Source organism: Polyodon spathula, chromosome 20 (assembly GCF_017654505.1).
Source record: "Polyodon spathula isolate WHYD16114869_AA chromosome 20, ASM1765450v1, whole genome shotgun sequence".
Classification (NCBI taxonomy): Eukaryota; Metazoa; Chordata; class Actinopteri; order Acipenseriformes; family Polyodontidae; genus Polyodon; species Polyodon spathula.
In genome coordinates, this window is record NC_054553.1 from 18,425,694 (window position 1) to 18,444,368 (window position 18,675).

Below are 18,675 nucleotides of genomic sequence, written 5' to 3' on the forward strand. Positions count from 1 at the left end.
TTACTTTGTGTTGCTGTGATCACAAGTTTTTGAAGATTCTGATCAATCAATGTGCATTAAAGCTTGCTAAATGACAAACTTGGTTTCTTCACATCCAAACTAAGCTGTATTAATAACAGTCAAAGTTGTTATAACAGTGTCAAACACTGTATTGTAACTCCTGAATGTGTAAGACTTTTGCACAGCAGTGTATATATCGCAAAGTTGGCTCTTTTGAGCAAATTATTATTGTCTATTTTTTTTCAAGAAGCATACTGTGATATATTGGAGAGGAACATGTGTACAACACATATGCAGTGAAATTAATGAGGTCCAATTGAAGTTTTTTGTACTACTGAAGGTGTAAATCTGAATAAATAGCATATAATGACTATAGGGCTGATATTGGGCTTACTGTAAATAAAAAAAGCTACAGTAAAATTATCTTATACTTTGATATATGAGAGGGGCAGGTGTACAACATGTATTTCATCGCTCGTTTTATTCCAGTGCTGTTCTGCATCTCTCAGAGTGAAGAATTTCACTGCTTGAAACAGGGAAACAGAGTATACAAGTTAAGCATCTGATTGCAATTCAAAAGTGGCTGATGGCTTTCAAAACTGTGATAGCTTGACCACAGTAATTATATTTGTGTATATATATATATATATATATATATATATATATATATATATATATATATATATAGGTAGTGGACAAAAAAATGGAAACACCTGGGTAAATGAGGGACACCAAGTATATTGAAAGCAAAGGCTTGCACACAGGTGTGATTTGTGCATTAATTAAGCAAACAACATACCAGCATGCTTAGGGTCATGTATAAAAATGCTGGACAGGCCTGGTTGCCTATAATTATGGATAGCATGGCTCCAAGAGGAGACCTCAGTGACTTTGAAAGAGGGGTGATTGTTGGAGCGCGTTTGGCAGGAGCTTCAGTGACCAAGACAGCTCAACTTTCTGATGTTTCACGACTAATGGTGTCTAAGGTGATGTCGGCATGGAACTCCGAGGGAAAGACATCATCAGCAAAGGACAACAGTGGGTGGAAGCACATATACCAGGATCGTGATATCCGTGCATTTATTCGAAGTGCAAGGCCAAACAGGCATGCAACTGCAGATCAACTGACTGCAAATTTCAACCTGGAGCGCGAGCAGCCAGTTTCATCAAAAACGGTCAGCCGAGAACTCCACAGAGCAGGATACCATAGTCGGGTTGCAGTGCACAAACCGCTCATCACACCTGGCAATACACGTTTGCGAGTCCAGTGGTGCAAAGAGCACAAGCGAGCAGTGGAGAAATGTGATATGGTCAGATAAATCATCCTTCACCATGCTCTCGACAAATGGATGTGTGCATGTGTGGCGCCAACCAAAAAGAATGGTATAGCTCTGAGTGCTTGGTTCCAACAGTGAAGGGTTCTGGTGGTTCCATATTGTTGTGGGGCACATTTTCCTGTCCTGGTTTGGGTGCACTCATTCCTTTAGAAGGCAAGGTTAATGCTAATCGCTACTTAATGGTACTGAGTGATCATCTTCACCCCATGTTGCAGCATTTCTTTCCTGCCGACAGGGGGTGGGGGGTCTTCCACGATGACAATGCCCCCATCCAGAGCATGTGTGGTCACCCAATGGTTTGATGAGCATAACACTGATGTTATCCATATGTCATGGCCTTCTCAGTCACCAGATCTGAACCCAATTGACCATTTATGGGATATTCTGGAATGACACCTGAGACAGCGTTTTCCACCTCCATCAACGAGACGTGAGTTGATTGACTTTCTTGTGGAAGAAGGTGCCGCATCCCTCCTGCAGAATTCCACAGGCTGGTAGACTCTATGCCACGGCACATACGCTAACTTATTTCCCAGCTAACTTAATTCCTGTGATAATGTGACCAAAAGTATGCGTGAATACCCAATGACAATGATGCCATGTGACAAAGGTAGGAAGTAATTATGAAAAATAAAAAAAATAAAAATTTAAAAAGACTTAGTAGCCGTTATTTGCAGTCAGCCGCTTCTTAGCCCTTTGAGGTCCTATGTCGTACCAGGCCCGACATTACAATTTTCCCTTAATAGTTCTAAGTTGGACCCTGTCTGACATCATCAAAAAGACATAAAGCACAGGTCTCTAGTCGTATTACCGCTGAATGAAACCGAAAAAAAAGGGTGTATTTAATAGCCCCATGCATCACAGAGATAACACAGACATAAACAAAGGAGATAGCTGCTTCTGCATCCAGCATTCAAAGAATATCACTGGATCGCATTACTGAGGAGTTTGGTGGTAAAACAAGTGATCAGGAGAGGATTTATCAGTATGCATGTCTATAAAGAGGTATGTGAAAAAAATACAGCGAACAAGGAGTGGGGCTTGGCTGGAGATGCAGTACTAGTTGTGTGCTTTTGCAATTCAGTGCCTTTTAAACCTGTTTTAATCTGAAAAAAAAAATTTGAACAGCACGTGTAAAATAAACAGCTTATGTGAAATTAAATTGGACCTGACACGACTGACAGACGCTGAATAAATGGATGGCTAAGTGTTAATATTTGACCTGCAAATGACAAACTTTAAACGATTAAGCAAAATTAAAAACGTTTGAACTTTACTAACGTTTAAACGCTGAACAATTTACTGTATACTGTAGGATATACAGCTCCAACAACATTACTGTAATTTACATCCCAAACCACAGCTAGATTGCCCAGCAATGACTTCAAGCATGTATGCGATTGGTTTCAAAAGCAGATAGCATAAAAAAGCAGCTTCTTGGGCATATACAAAAAACACAGCACAACACAACTGAATGCCTCTGCACAGCAGTGTTTATTTTCAAGATTTAGAATACAGAATAAAGCATCACTTTGTAATTCTGATCTAAACAAACTAGCATTTCCAATACAGCAGGGAATCCCCCTGTGTAAACAGGCAGCCCCTGTGGATACCTGCAGGACTGTTGGTTCAAACTGCACCCCAAAAGATAAAGAAAGCCTGGCAGATAATAAAAGCAAAATGTATTGGACAAAAATACAAACCACAAAACAGACAGGAACCCCTGAACAATACAGTGTCCCAACCTGCCAGCACATCTGTGTGCATGAATGTGGAAACATACATACAGGCCTATTCGTACACAACACAGGCAATACAAACACATAGGTTTGTTTTTCATTTTGATGAATAAATAGTTCTGCAGTCAATGTAAATGTTCCTTAAATTTACAAACAGTATTTGGTCTTTCATTTGATTTCTTAGCACATCCATTTGTATGCATTTTGACTGTCAGGAATGCTGATATCATGTTGTTAAGCTGTACGACTTGTATAAGATTTGATTTGTCAAAACAAAAAAGTGTCAGGCAGCCATTGCAATTCTGGTATTTTATAAAACCATTTTTGCTTTGACTGAAAAAATAAATTAAAAAAACCTGACCAAATCTATAGACATCTGAGCAGCCCTGGGCTGACCCCCCTGCTGCTCAGGGCTGCTGCTGCTGCTGCTGGGAGAGTTTCTGTAGGAGCCTGCTCACCACCTCCTGTCCCTGCAGCATGCTCACAGCCTCCTCGTACAGAGTGTTGAGAGACCGGCAGACAGGCTCCCTCTGCAGCTCAGTCCACTGACACACCGCCACCACACCCACCCCACCCACCAATAGGAAGAGCAGCAGCTTCAGCAGAGCACCAATCACAGAGACCTTCGCTTTGGGGGCAGAGCTTGTGGCTGAGGCATGTCCTAAAAAAGGAGAAGACAAAAAGGGTTAGATTGTGGGAAATGAAGAGATGCCAAGCCAAAATACAAACTGTTAGCAGCCCTCACTTTGAAGATCAGAACAAGCAAACTATCAAGCAATCACTATGGAAGTGTGATAGGGTGATGTCTCAGTTTAATAAATGCATAATAAGGTAGTCACAATGGTGTTACATTACCCCTGGCAGCATTTATAAGAAACACATTGCTTTGCTGTATTCTGTGTTTCCCATATCGCAGCATTTTTTAAAAAACATTTAAAAAAAAAAATCACACATTCATGACTTTTTGTCACACATCACAGGTAAAAAACTAGGGAATTACTTTTTTTTTTATTTTAACTTTCTCAGGAATGTTTGCCAGGAGAGAGAGATTTCTTCTTCCTATCATCACAGTGTACCCAGTTCATGCTCCCTCCTGCAACACTGCTGCTGCACTGATTGAAATGAGTGTTGAATTGAGGGAACAGAAAACCAGCATGCTGCAGGAGGAAGTGTGATTTTTATACACTGCGAATCTTAGAAGAATTTTATTTTTCTCCTTGCGAACGGTGAATAAATGTTCAGAAACGTATTACCCAGTTATGACCCATGACTAAAAGTTTAGAGCAGGGGTTCCCAAAGTGCATCACCACCCGCCCCCCCCAAAGGTCCACCAAAGACTGTGATATCAAAACGTGAAGGTACATTCCAAACAGCGTTAGATTACACAGCTGAAGTAGCTCGCTAGCTTCCGTAATGTTAACAGAGCAACTGCAAGAAACGTTTCGGTTCAGGATACAGGCACTTTTTCTGTTGTAGATTTTATTTTATTATTTTTAAGAGCTAAACTGTATTTAGCTTCAACTACATTGTGAAAATGCTCTTTGTACAGTATTGTAGTTTTGGTGTTCAACTTGGATCTTTTGTTAGGGAAAGTACTACTGTAGTAACAGAACTCGGCTACAGTTTAAAATTGTTACTGTTACATTTCTTTTTTGTACAGTGTTTCTGAATAAGTTAGGCTGCAGTACAGTAGCTAGTAGGATGTTGAGTAGCAATCGTATGCAATTGTATAAAAAGCTCCAATGTAATGGTAGAAAATGTATGAATAATTAATGCTGCCCTTTAAATAGAAACGTGTGATTATTTCATTGATTCCAGAAAGAAAAAATAAATAAAAACATCAAGGTAAAATACAGTAACGTCTGTTTTATTTCTGCAAATTCACTATGGAAATAGCTCTAAATGTCCACACCATGGGGCAATTTACTTAATTTGTTTAATTAGAATTTTCCACATCTCAAACTATTTGTATGGTCCCCAGATATTTGAATTAAGTGGAGTTCACTGTACATATATTCAGCTCTTAGTGAAGTGGTTAGTTGTACAAGTCAAGATGCATTCTGCCTCACTACTGAAGAATAACCCACAAAAGAGTTTAATTGGCATAGTTTGAAGAGTACCTATTTCGGTATTATTTTCTTTAATTGTTGTGACCATGACAATGTAAGATGTGACAGCATGATATTGGTGCTCAAACCTAAGCCTGTTGTGGCACCAAGACACAGGATAAAACACAAATACCTTTCAAAGATGCTGGTGTTGCAGTGGTAGTAATATACATTCCTAATTTAAATACAAAAAAATGTATAGGAAATGGTATGATTTGGGACATATTTCGGTTTCATGAGTGCTACATTCTCTTGTGCGGCCCCCCATCCCACGCAACCTCTGGAAACTGGCCCTCCATCACCAAAACTTTGGGAACCCCTGATTTAGAGAGTCGTGATAGTATATATTTTTTAAACTGTGAAAAGCGCCTTGAGATATGTTTAAAAATAAAACACTGAAAAAGGAAACAGGACACAGCAAAACTTTACAGTATGTTCTGTAACACTAACACAGCGGGTCGATTCAATTGTTCTGAATGGGGCTGATCTGAATACTGTCAGTGTTTAAATCATTAAAAAAGGGTGCATTTAAAAAAGCAACATCTCTAACAGTATTAAAAGTCTTAAGTGTAGCTCTGTCTTTAAAATAAAGTCAAATGCAAGGTTTCATTTAATATTAAAACAGTGGCCACTGTTAGCTCTAACTGAGTAACATCCCGTTTTGGTTTTACAAGACCCTGTTCCTAAATTGTTGTCAGTCAGCTACCCAAAGAGAGTGGTGCATAGTGAAGGAGAGGGGACTGGCAGAGCTGTGGATTGAGAGTAGTGCACAGTGAAGGAGAAGGGACTGGCAGAGCTGTGGATTCAGAGAGCGGTACACAGTGAAGAAGGGACTGGCAGAGCTGTGGATTCAGAGAGCGGTGCACAGTGAAGGAGAGGGGACTAGCAGAGCTGTGGATTGAGAGTGGTGCACAGTGAAGCAGACGGGACTGGCTAGGAGCTGTGGACTGAGAATGGTGCATAGTGAAGGAGAGGGAACTGGCAGAGCTGCAAACTGAATTTGTTTGAAAGTGTGTTCAGCTGAACCCAACACCATAAAAGCGATAAACCCCGGTCACCACTTTGACCTGGTTTGCTTCCCTATCCACTCCTTGTGTTACAGGACTAGGGTCCCACCCGACACCACATAAATTCCCAAGTGGAGCATACAATGCAGGGTAAGGCTCAGGTGGGGTCTGAATAATGAACTTGGGTGTTTATTCTAAAACTTAAACAGCTGGTCTGTGAAACCAATCTATATTGAAGAATGCAAGGCTCGCATTGTGTAGCAGTTGGAGCCATTTCATGTTTTATTCTAAGCCACAGTTGTAATTTTCCTGTATAAAAGTGCAGGTTGTATCAGATTTGTTCTTACAAAGTGGAATGGCTCAAACTGCTATTCAGTTCAAATATTCTACCCTGTACTGTGCTGAATAAATGGGCAGCTGCAGAACCAGCCCACTGCAGCTGGTGAGAATGCAGCACGTGACTCACGTTGCACTTCACGCTCTGTCTTCTCCTCACTCTCCTGCTGGTGGATCAGCGCTGCTCTCTGTGACTCGTACTCCCTCCTCTTCCGCTCCTTCTCCTCAGCCTTCTCTCGCTTGCGGGCCTCTCTCTCCCTCGCCTCCCGTAGCCTCTGCTCCACCTCGCGCTTCTTCTCTCGCTCTGAGGAGTACAGGAGGCCAGTTTACACACAGCCACACTCCACTCCAAATTCATTTAGCACGCTATTAATTTGGTTGTTTGTTGCTTCAATGGCTTATAGAAGTGCATTTTACATTGCTTCCTAAATGTAACCACTTTGTCAGCAATGTAGAGCTTCATACAATTTCATAGACTACACCTACATGTGAATTTGTCAAAAATCATTAAGTGTCTGAAGTTGAATTACTGAAGTTTTTAAAATGAGTAAACATAGAAATCCTACTGATGATTCAGTAACAGTAACATACTAGCAGGGGGCAGTACATGGATAAGTGAAGCACCAAATGAGTGAATTCCATCTCCAAAGGACTCCACCAACCCACAAGCAAGCCTTAAAGGTTCTGGTGCAAAGTTAGTACAAGACCAGACTTTTTCCTATAGTACCCACCTCTCTCTGCAAGCAGGCGGCGCTGTTTCTCCCGGTCCTGGTCTGATTGAATGGTTCTCATGTGTTGTAAAACCTGCACAGAGCACACATATACACAATATAAGACTGACTGATTTTTCAGTCATCTAAAATACCAACAAAAACAGCAAAGAAACATGAGGATTGTATTCATTTGTGTTCATGTAAAGTTTCAAAATATATGTTCGATAACAGAAGACATATTCCGAAAAAACCAAGAGGATAATAATAACAACAACAACACCACCACTAATTAGGCTTGTAATGATAATAATCAAATTACCTATCGATTGGGACCTCACGATAACAAATCGATAATATTTTAATGAAATCAAATTTTCCATGAAATTAAAAACATATCTTGCTTATAGTAACTTGCTATCAAGAACGTAATCTGTGTTGTTGCTCCTAGAAGTTACTGAGTATGCATCTGTGGACAAATACAGAATGATGATGAAGAGATCAAGAGTAACCTGCTTTGTTAATGTACTTTATACATATCATTTTGTTTTAAATCAGTCCCAAATGTAGCTGTCTGTCTTGATCGAAACTAATAATATTTAACATTACTACGTTGTCACGTGCCGCCGTTTCAGAAAATGTTTATTTTTTTTTTACTTTTTGTTCTGAAGCAATGCACAATCCGCAACCTTTTTAATTTCTGATGCAATCCGAGTCTAAATGCTGCTGGATCGCAGCTCGATGTCTGTGAGCCAATGAAACATTGCAGGTTGTACAAAATAGTTTGCCACCAGTAGAATGCAAAATTATTGTACACGATCCGCTGAATTACTGTAGTTTTTTTTTATTATTCATTTTGGACACTCGCAAATGTTCACTTGCTTAACAATATCAGTTGAGATCTCCTAGGATACTAAACACACCTCAGATGCCTATATCTCCCAATCAGTGAAGAGAGCCCAGAGCGGTTATTGGCTACTGTTAAGTGTCAACCAATAAATCCTGTCCAGTTTTCTTTGAAGTTGAAACAAGCTTATAATCACATTGGGAACATGGACCAATACACATAACTTAATTAGATTTAAGTGCAGTGTAAAAGTACACAAAAAAAGATTTTAGTTTTCATGGTGAAGAATGAATTTCACGGTGTGTCACGTTTTTTCACGGCTGTGAAATAGGTAGGCCCTTAGTAATGTACGGTACAAGTGTAAGCGAATCCACATGGTGAAACGCTTCTCTGAGCACTCCAGTGTGGATTATGTGGATTGATAAGGCCTATACATGTATGATATAGCTATTCTACATATCTTGGATGAGATGTGATTTTAATAATAATAAGCGGATCTTGCTGAGGATAGTGCAGCCTTCTATTTCAAAACAGTATCTTTCCAAATTAAATAATGGACTTGAAGTCTAGTATCTCTCCATTTACATTCTACTTTGCGACACATGCATTTGTTCATATGTGTTGTCATTAAATCATAGGGAGAATTTTTTCATACCCATTCTTAATTTTATAAAGGTGCAATAGTATCAAATGTGTTCGTTAGAATATCGTTATAATTTTCCACTCTTCAGCCGATCCTGACCGAGTAAAAGATGGAGTGGACAATGCTTCCAAGAATGTCAGTAGTTGATGAATCGAGAGACCAAGTTTTAGTGCATGCTGGACGTTTTAGAGAACCGGGTGTTGTTGTTAATAATAATAATAATAATAATAATAATAATAATAATACTAATAAGAGTTTGATCTGAAGAGCAATGATGGTCACGAGAGATAACTAAATCTACAGCATGGCCATGAATACGAGTAGGGCCAGTAACATGATGAGTGAAACCAAGGGACTCAAGCAAAATCTCTTCCAAGAGGCTCTCGTTCTACATCAACATGTCCATTAAAATCACCTAACACCACAATCTTATCACGGTTAACAGCAAGTGTCGATACAAGGTCACCAAATTCAGATTAAAAAAAAAGACAATTTAAGTCTTGGAGGACGATAATAACTACAATCGAATAGGAATTTGGCTACAAAGGCTAACATTTCAAATGATGAATACACACCCATATTCTCATAAGAACAAACTCCTGACCAAAAATGTCAGCAATACCACGTCCTCTAGGACATGCCTTATTATAAAAAGAGAACCCATTCTGTGGAGCCTCTACTAGCGGGGCATTTTCATCCTTTCAACCACATCTCAACCAAAGTCAAAATATCTAAATTCAATTCCAAGATGAAGTTGTTTATTAAGACAGATTTTCTACCCAGAGCTCTTGTATTTAATAAAGCTAGACAAATAGTTATCAATTCAGTGTTACTTAAATTGTCACAGGATATATCTGAATGAGAACCCTGGGAAGAAGCTGGAATAGACAGCTGGGGACAGGTTTGATCAGAAGGATGAAAAGGTCACATCTGGTCTGCCCTGCAAACTGTTTACATAGCCAGTGAAGTTAGATCACAAGCATTGAAAAGGACTCCATGCCTTCGTATCTGTAGCTCATCCTCACACCTCCCAGGACAACGAAGGGTGCCCCAGGTTCAGGGCTCTTACCCGGGCTGCACACTCCTTGCACTGCTTCTCATCCAGGCAGTCTCCTGCCACCTTGGCCAGGGCCGGCTCCAGAGGGTTATCCTTCAAGTCGAGCCATTTCAGATTCTGACAGAAACACAAGCGTGAGCAACAGGCAGTGAAGGATCCCTTCAGACGCAGGGCAGTGCTCTATATAGGACAGAGGTCTTGATAAACTTTGTCTACTTTAAATGTTTAAAAAAGGTACAATGAAACATTTGAATGTAAGCTGTCTACTGGTTCCTATAAAACATGCATTTGAGTGCTGTTAGAATGACATACAGAATTCTGCCCAGTTTTAGCGTGTATATACTCCAAAAGAATCTCAAGAAGCTAATCACAGGGTCTAAACTGTAATACTGCAGTGTTAGAAACTTGCATGTGCCTGATTTCACATGCTTTGGAGATATATTGAAGATGACCAAGTGCTATCAGTTCTGTTCTAAACTGATTGCACTTCTCATCACTGCATGAATAAAGCCTGGAACAGGCAGGCACGACGCGGAACTGCTGGGCATTTTCACAGTGCAATACTGCCAGTCTGCACCCAGGCACACGAGCGGTATGCACTATGCGACTTACTTTTCTTACAATATTGTAGAACAATTTAATTTTACAATACAGTAGTAGTCAGTACCACACTGCAGGCTATGTACTAGAATATAATTGACATACATTTTATTTATTTATTGCTTTTTATACAAAAGTATTGTATAGCACTGTACAAAACATAGCAGAAAAAAGAACAAACCACAATACATTTGTATAGTGTGTCACACATACAACTGCCATAGTCAGACCATTTAAATAACAGTATACACTAATAGGGCATTACAATAATCAATTCTAGAAGATACAAAAGCATGTACCAATCTCTCAGAATCTGAGTGGGAAAGAATAGAACATAAGAAAGAACATAAATTCTAGAGGGAGAAAAGGCCATTCGGCCCACCTATACTTGCATAATACAAAAACAGCAATTTAAAATTGACATTAAAACCCACTAAGATAAGAAATCCATTTTATAAAAGTGGTTTTTAAGTCTTGACTTGAAAACTGAAAAGGTACCAGATTCCCTGACAAACCAAGGCAGAGCATTCCATAACTTGAAAAAGCAACAAGAAAAAGCCTTACCTCCCACGTTGCTTTTGTTGACCCTAAGAATAATCGGCAGCCGCACATCCTGTGATCTCAAGAGTGTGGTTTGGCAACTAATTTCACGGTCAGTAATTCCTGTAAATAACTAGGTGCTAATCCATTCGGGGCCTTGTAAGTGAACAGCAAAATCTTAAAATCAATTATATAATGCACAGGGAGCCAGATGGAAACGCCAAAACAGGGGTAACATGTTCACTTTCCCTGGTTAGTCAGAATTCTAGCGGCGGTATTTTGAACAAGCTGCAAGCTGGATACCACACGTTCTGGGACACCAATAAAAAGTGCATTATAATAATCAATTCTAGATGAAACAAAGACATGCATTTGCCTCTCGGCATCACATACAGAAATAATTGGTCTAAGTTTAAATAGATTTCTCAAATGGTAAAAAGATACCAGTTTCATTAATGATTTTTCCTGCCAAGTACGTGTTGTCACCGCTTGGCTGTGGTTGGTTAATCCACTGACAGTACCGCGCGGCAGCCAGAAAAAAGTCTGGATTCGATTTGAGCGGTACCACTCAGCATCGTCTCCCGCTGACCTGCCCAACACCACATGAAAGCAATGGCAGTAATACAGGCAGCAAAATGTCTCACATGCCGCGCCAGACCGGTCTGTTCCATGCTTAAGACACCTGTGTCTGTAGGGTTAAAATTAGTTGTTCATGCCGCTTTAGAGGAGGAACACATTCTATAAGAAGTGTTTGATTACACAACCCCTTCCTTCTGATCATTACATAACACACTTGACAGAGGGGAGTTCTAAAACACAGGACTAGCTGCAGGACTACTGTGAGTTTCTAACCGTTCACTTCCAACTAAAACAACTCTTACCCTGAGCTGTGCCAAGCTTACAGGCACGCTTACCTTGAGCTGTGCCAAACTGAGAGGCAGGCTTACCCTGAGCTGTGCCAGGCTGACGGGCAGGCTTACCTTGAGCTGTGCCAGGCTTACCTTGAACTGTGCCAGGCTGACGGGCAGGCTTACCTTGAGCTGTGCCAGGCTTACCTTGAACTGTGCCAGGCTGACAGCAGGCTTACCTTGAACTGTGCCAGGCTGGCAGACAGGCTTACCTTGAGCTTTGCCAAACTGACAGGCAGGCTGCACAGCTTGTTGTTGTAGAGGTCAAGGTGCTGCAGGGAAACGAGACGCCCCAGTTCAGGGGGCAGCTGCACCAGCTGGTTTTTACTGAGGTCCAGTTTCATCAAGTGAGTGAGGCCACAGAACTCAGACTGCAAGGATTACAACATTTTGATACATCAGTGCAAGTATATACACATCTGAGAACACTGCTGGCCTGCAACTGGGCACACCTCGTCAGCAGCGTTCCCTCAAAGCTTTTCAGATACTGAGAAACTTGCTGTTTTTACTGAGAAAGGGTACATTATTAGTGAGAAACCTTCAGCCGTGCATTAACCTTTTTAATATATTTTTTCTGTTGCATTATACAATTTTGAAACAATATTTCAACACAAGCATCTCAATAATTTTACAATTTACTTAAAACAAGACATTTATTGTGGCTCTGCCTCCGATTTCGAATCAGCCCTTATCCTGTGCAGCGCTGTCTGTTGTTATCATAGATATAGACTGCATGCTTAACTAGTGGCCTGCATAAAATTACTTTACACTACTGCATAAAACACTGGCATCTGCACTGCCTTCCACTGTAACCATCTCTAAGGCTATTAATTGTTCCATTCTTGGGAATACCAAATTCCGTTTTTCAAAAATGGCCAATTTCATTTGTTCCCACTTTATATCAATGTATTAATATGTACATATGTTGGTAGTTTAAAATAAGTACATTTAATAAATATTACCACAATTCTTTTGTTTTTCTTTTCAAAGTATCTTGTTGCTATAAGAGACAGTAAAGCACCTGAACACACTTCAAACAATGTTTGTAGACATCACTTGGCTCATTGCTGGCATTAAAATAAGCAGGAAAACCTAAGAATTACATTAAAACAGTTCAGAAAACCAAATGTCCAGCACAGTTGTGAGAATCATATTTACAGTCTTCCGCTAACACAGTAGTTCACTCTACAAATAAGAGTTTTGAAAAGACTTGTTTAGCTTATTAATCTCATTTACAATAACAATAAAATATGAAACAGTTTAGGAACAGTCCAGCAATGTCATGTGAGAGTAATCCTATGTATAGTAGTCCATAAATTAAGTTTAGCGTTTTACTGGCATTGCAATAACCAGGATAAAATATGAAACACTGATAGGCAGGTTGACTGCTGTGTATCACCCGATTGTAATTTAAATAGAGCCCCTTTTAATGTAAACTCATAATGAATCCTCTTGGTTGTTTCTTTCCTAATTCTGCAGTGTTATTTGCAAGATTTAAAAAGTCGTACGTCTCCAGACAGAAAAGTGATACATTTCCTTTAAGGATTGTATAGCTAGAAAAATAGTTTTGAGCTAATTTCTTCGTCAGAAAATATAATTCAATTAAGAAACAGCTATGGTTTAAAATTGCTAATTAAAGCTTCATTAAAGGCAGTTAGTGTGGAAAGAAATAAACTAAACAATAATGAAATATGCAATTAATTTAGCTTACTTCGGGAAAGCTCTGCCTTGAACGCAGTACCTTAGGTCTTAGTTTTTCAGCGTAGAAGAATGCAGTGCTTTGCCACTGTTGCCGTCTTATTTGCTTTCTTATTCTCCATGTGTTTATGACTGGCATTATGATATTTAATAGTACTGACTTGTACACGATCACATGAAATTACAGCAAAACTTAAAGAATACTATTGCACCATCCTCATATAATCAGATTTCTTTTAGCTCCGACTTACTGAAATATTGCTTTTTTTTTTCTTCGTTGGTGCAGCCGCCATGACGAGTTTCAGCAGAGGACAAATGGAGTGAAGTCATACGATGAATAAATTTGCAAAAAAAATGGACATGGTATGTCTTCAATTACTATGCACTTAAATGCATATTTGACTAATGTGCCGATTTCATTTTACCAGTTTCAAAACGTTTGAGATGATTTCTGAAATGGTCGTTTTTTAAAAGGAAAATAAAACAAAAAAACGTCAAAGTGTGAGTATTGTGATTTTTATTTATGTTTACTGGAGTATTTATACTTCTAAATAATGCACAAAGATTGTATTTCACTGATTTTAGTATTCAATTATACGAGTAAAGTTCATGAGCAGCACTCTCTATAGAGGAGGAATCGCCCAAATCCTGCTTTGCCCACCCTGTACCAGTAAATTCGCTGGTGCCCGAGCGAGCTCTGCATTAATGTGACATGCACATTTTACAGCGGGAAATCAGAGAATCAGCTGCAAGACAGACACAAATATGCTTATGTTAATACTTTGTAAGAATGGCCTCAGAATAATAGGTTTACCTTGAGAGGCTGGAGTCTCGACTGAGGTTGATATTTATGATAATAACTTGCGAAAGATAGTAAACTGCAGTGGGGGACGTCAGACCAGAACCAGGAACCAACACAGAATAAACAGAGACGTGGAGTTTGGTGAAGCTAAGCACTTGGTTGCGCTCAGCATTTAATAAATGAACAAACAGATAATAAAAGGTTGTAAAGACAAACAAAACAGAGGACACGGCACTTTAGCCAAAACAAAGAGACAAATAAAACGGACTACACAGACAATCACGGTCAGCTGAAATTATTATATCTATTACTATTACCCCCTTCTCCAATCCTGTTCTCCGCTCACCGAACACACAACCCCAAGTGAGTGAAAACATGCTGCTTTTATGCAGGCTTCATAATACATCTTTTACTGTTAGGGATTAAGCAAATGCTGCTCATGCTTACCTGAACAGAAATGTATGCCATAATAAATACTCATGTGACTACTACAACATGGACGCACAAGTACTGTGATCAAATTGCAATGTACTATACCAAATGAGACTACAATAGTTTGTTCTGCAATCACAAAAGTAAGATCATCTTAAAAGATCATCTTAAAATTAATGCTATATCATTCACTCTCCAATAACAACGATCATGCTGGCAATTACAGTTCAGCATTACACTGTGACAGCACATCTACCATCCCGCCATGTACTTTATAAAGACACAGACACAAACGTTTAAAATGAATGCATGAACCCTAGATACTTACTGGAAGAATGGTGAGGTTATTACAGGAAAGATCCAACACAGTGGCCTTCGTAAGAGTAGCCTGGAGATAAACAGGAGAGGGAGATTGCAAATCAATACAGGCACGTTCCCAGGGACGTTTCTAGAACTGTGGGCTGCCAGGACATAGCATTTCTGGATTCTGGTGGAAAAAAAAAACTTGAGTAAATAGCAGAGATTCTTTGTTCAGTATAGCCCCGGTAGATACAATTTAATACCAGCTATAGATCGATAAATACTGGGCCCTATTCACTAAACTGTAAAGACCATTTTGTAAGGGCCGTTTAAAAAAAGAAAAAAAAAACCTTCACACAATCTTAGTAGTTTTGTGAATAGATCCCTTCTGATTTGCTCCAAAGTAGAGTAATGCATCCTCGTTTATATTATACCGTATTATGGGTGCCGTGTGTTTTGACCTCTGTAGAAAATAATCCACGGAGTCAGTTTCTGCTCGTTGGCGGCTCTGGGTTCAAGGACTGCTCAACTGTACCGAGGAGAGTTCGCTCCCGTGTTGCAGCGCTTCAAGCGACCAGACTAGACCGTGCCATTGTCGCGCATTCCCGGCGCATTAACACTCTTATAAGATGCATGATTGTTTCTACAGTTCCGACCCAAGTTATTTGCTCTGTGCCTGGCAAGCTGTGAACACTTACCAGTTCTTTTACAGGCACCTCCGTCAGGTTACATAGACTCAGGTCCAACTCATTGCCGTCCAGCTTGTCCTTCAAATTCACTGCCTTGCCATTTGTTTTGCTCATCTTTCCTGGAAACTGATTAAAAGTGGAGTAAAAACCTCGTGACAGCATTGCATTAAACACCATGAAAGAACTAACCGCTGGAAAACAGCGTGAATCACGGTACACCGTTACATACTAGCAACCGTATATTGTATAATAAGTCTTCTGGGACACATCTAATTGTTTTTGCGTTATTGACTTATTTATTCATTGGCAAAACACGTTCCATTCTGATTTGAAGTGTTTATTGTAAACGTAGCTGAGATTACCACAAATTTGTCAGATTTATCAACCACATAAATTGAAAAAAAGCTCACCCGCAATGCTGTTGTTCCGAATCAATGAGATATAAAAAATGATCTGTCACTGTATTTCTGTCAAACCAATCTGACGAAGTTAAACCCAAATCATATATAGTTCACGCTCTCTACCACTCTATTGAATACGAATTTATCCAGCATCGGCTCTTCCTACGGAACTCGATGTCCACGTCACTGAAAACTCTAGCTGGCACAAAGAGACACACACCAAAGAAGAGTCGTGGAAGCGACCAAAATGTGTAGCACAACCTAGTGGGTGGAAGAACAACTACATGCTCTTATTATTATTATTAGGCCACCAAGCCAGACTCGCTGGTGAAGCCAGTTGTTATTGTAAAGATGTTTTTTTTTTTTTTTTTTTTTTATGGTCGTTTTTCTTCCCAGAACTTTGAACTGCTTCTGTTTGTACGCAGTTTAGCCAATCAACATGAAAACTGCGCTCCTGTGTCAACCAAGATGGCAGCCTTGGAAAAACCCTTTCAAAATCTTTTTAGAAACTGGTGAAGCAATTGATCTGAAGCTTCGCATATGTCATCAGTAACCAAACCGCTTCAAGTTTGTGAAGCAGAAGTTGCTGTGATAAATTTTATTATCAAAATGGCTGCCACCAAATTTGCCAAAACATGCCCAAACATCAAACTGCTTCTGTTTGCACACCGTTTAACCAACTAACTCCTAACTTGGTATTTTGTCATCCTGGGGACAGTGGAATTCAAATAGGGAAAAATGGTGTTCAGACCTAGGTTTTGTTCTTAAATTTAAAACTGCTTCAGTTGAACACATCAGCTAACAAGCATCATCCCAGTGTCAATACAACTGACTTTTTCAAAAAAGTTGGTCACATGACACATTTCTTTAAAAATCTTTCAAAATCTTTGGTCAAATGTAAAACTAGCTTATAACTTCTCACAAAGTGAAGAAAGGTTAGTGGTTACTATGGAACACATATAGAAAACCATATGCGCTCTGTCCAATAACAACCTTGCTTGCGACCGTTGACCTCCCTCTCCTTAATTTAAAATGTAAAACTAGCTTATAACTCCTTACAGAGTGTATATAGGTTAATGGTTACTATAGAACACAGATAGAAACCCATGTATACTCTATCCAAAAAAATCACCTTGCCTGTGACCTTTGACCTCTCTAAGGTCAAATGTAAAACTAGCTTATAACTCCTTACAGCGCACACAGGGTTATGGTTACTACACAACACATTTAGGAACCCATATATGCTCTATTAAAAAAACTACCTTAATCATGACCTTTGACCTCTCCTTAAGGTTAAATGTAAGATCAGCTTCTAACTTCTTACAATGTGTAGTTAGGGCCATGGTTACTATGGTGTTTCAAGTTATAAAGCATTGTGAGATAATGAACTAATGCAGTATTTTGAATTGAAACTGCTCTATAAAACTAATCTGTTGCTGACACTTGTGCTGCAATGCTACTGTTTGCCAAAATTTTCAACTTGTACGGAGCTTGGAAGCTGTAAAACTGCCTGGCAGTTCTAGTTGTTAAGATATTTATTGGTATATTCTGTGACCTTTGACCTATCCTTAAGGTCAAATGCAAAACTAGCTTATAACTCCTTACAGAGTGCAGATAGGGTAATGGTTACTACTGTAATATTAGTCTTTGGATGTGGTGAAGAAATAATTCTAATCTCAACAACTCAGTTAGATGCAGACTGATTTCAATCTGATTGTTTTATTAAAACAGCTCACACGATGTCAACAACTGCTCCACCCAACACACTTCCTGGTTTTGTCAATAAAGCTTCTGAGTACAAAACCTTTAAATATCTTTATACAGACAATTAGAAGGCAAACACTCATTCACTATTAAAATAAAACATCACAGCAAGCTTAATGCTACCAGGAGAGTTTAACCAAATTACTTACTAGCCTTTTAACAGCAAGTATTTTCATTTATTATTATTCACATTATATTAATTATAATACTGATGTTTTATTAATGATGTTGTTTTACATTAATTATTAATTTTGTAAATATAAATGTTAACCTAATATCGAAATACTTATTGATCCTAAACAATAACAAAAATAATCTTACACCATGGAACACATATAGGAACCCATATATGATCTGTTCAAAAATTGCCTTGATCGTGACCTTTGACCTTTCCATAAGGTTAAATGCAAAACTAGCTTACAACTCCGAACAGAGTGCAGATAGGATCATGGTTACAATGATGTTTAAAGTTATAAAGCATCATGAGAAAATGAACTAATGCTTAGAATTGAAATTGCTCCATAAAACTGATCTGTTGCTGGCACTTGTACTGCAATGCTACAGCTTGCCAAAATTCCCAACTGGTACTGAGCTTGGAAGCTGTAAAACTGCCTGGAAGTTCTAGTTATTATTAGTATTATTATGCACAGCTGTAAGATTATAAGGTTTATACAGGTCATCTTAACTGACCACCAGAGCACACAAACTGGCATGTTAATAAAAATGACAACCAAGGCGTAACATGGGACAATGTTGT

General features: G+C 39.1%; 1 protein-coding gene across 1 annotated transcript; it reads right to left on the bottom strand.

Annotated features, from left to right (window-relative positions):
- Positions 1-2,814: 2,814 nt before the first annotated feature.
- On the bottom strand, positions 2,815-16,337 carry lrrc59 (leucine rich repeat containing 59). The gene is made up of 8 exons (XM_041220733.1): positions 16,164-16,337; positions 15,763-15,879; positions 15,093-15,152; positions 12,045-12,203; positions 9,797-9,901; positions 7,259-7,331; positions 6,658-6,831; positions 2,815-3,737 (listed from the first exon to the last, which is right to left on the bottom strand). Exons 2-8 carry the CDS (start codon positions 15,865-15,867, stop codon positions 3,484-3,486), a joined length of 930 nt encoding a protein of 309 aa, XP_041076667.1. The 5' UTR covers positions 15,868-15,879; positions 16,164-16,337; the 3' UTR covers positions 2,815-3,483.
- Between the last annotated feature and the right edge of the window lie 2,338 nt (positions 16,338-18,675).

What these genes read in the sequence shown, in the direction of transcription:
- lrrc59 (XM_041220733.1), bottom strand. Translation starts at nt 15,867, where the DNA reads ATGAGCAAAACAAATGGCAAGGCAGTGAATTTGAAGGACAAGCTGGAC. An exon ending in TCAGTTTGGCAAAGCTCAAG is followed by an intron (nt 9,902 to 12,044) that starts GTAAGCCTGTCT and finishes TGTTTCTGTCAG; the next exon opens with AATCTGAAATGGCTCGACTT. An exon ending in GACAGAGCGTGAAGTGCAAC is followed by an intron (nt 3,738 to 6,657) that starts GTGAGTCACGTG and finishes CTCCTTTTTTAG; the next exon opens with GACATGCCTCAGCCACAAGC.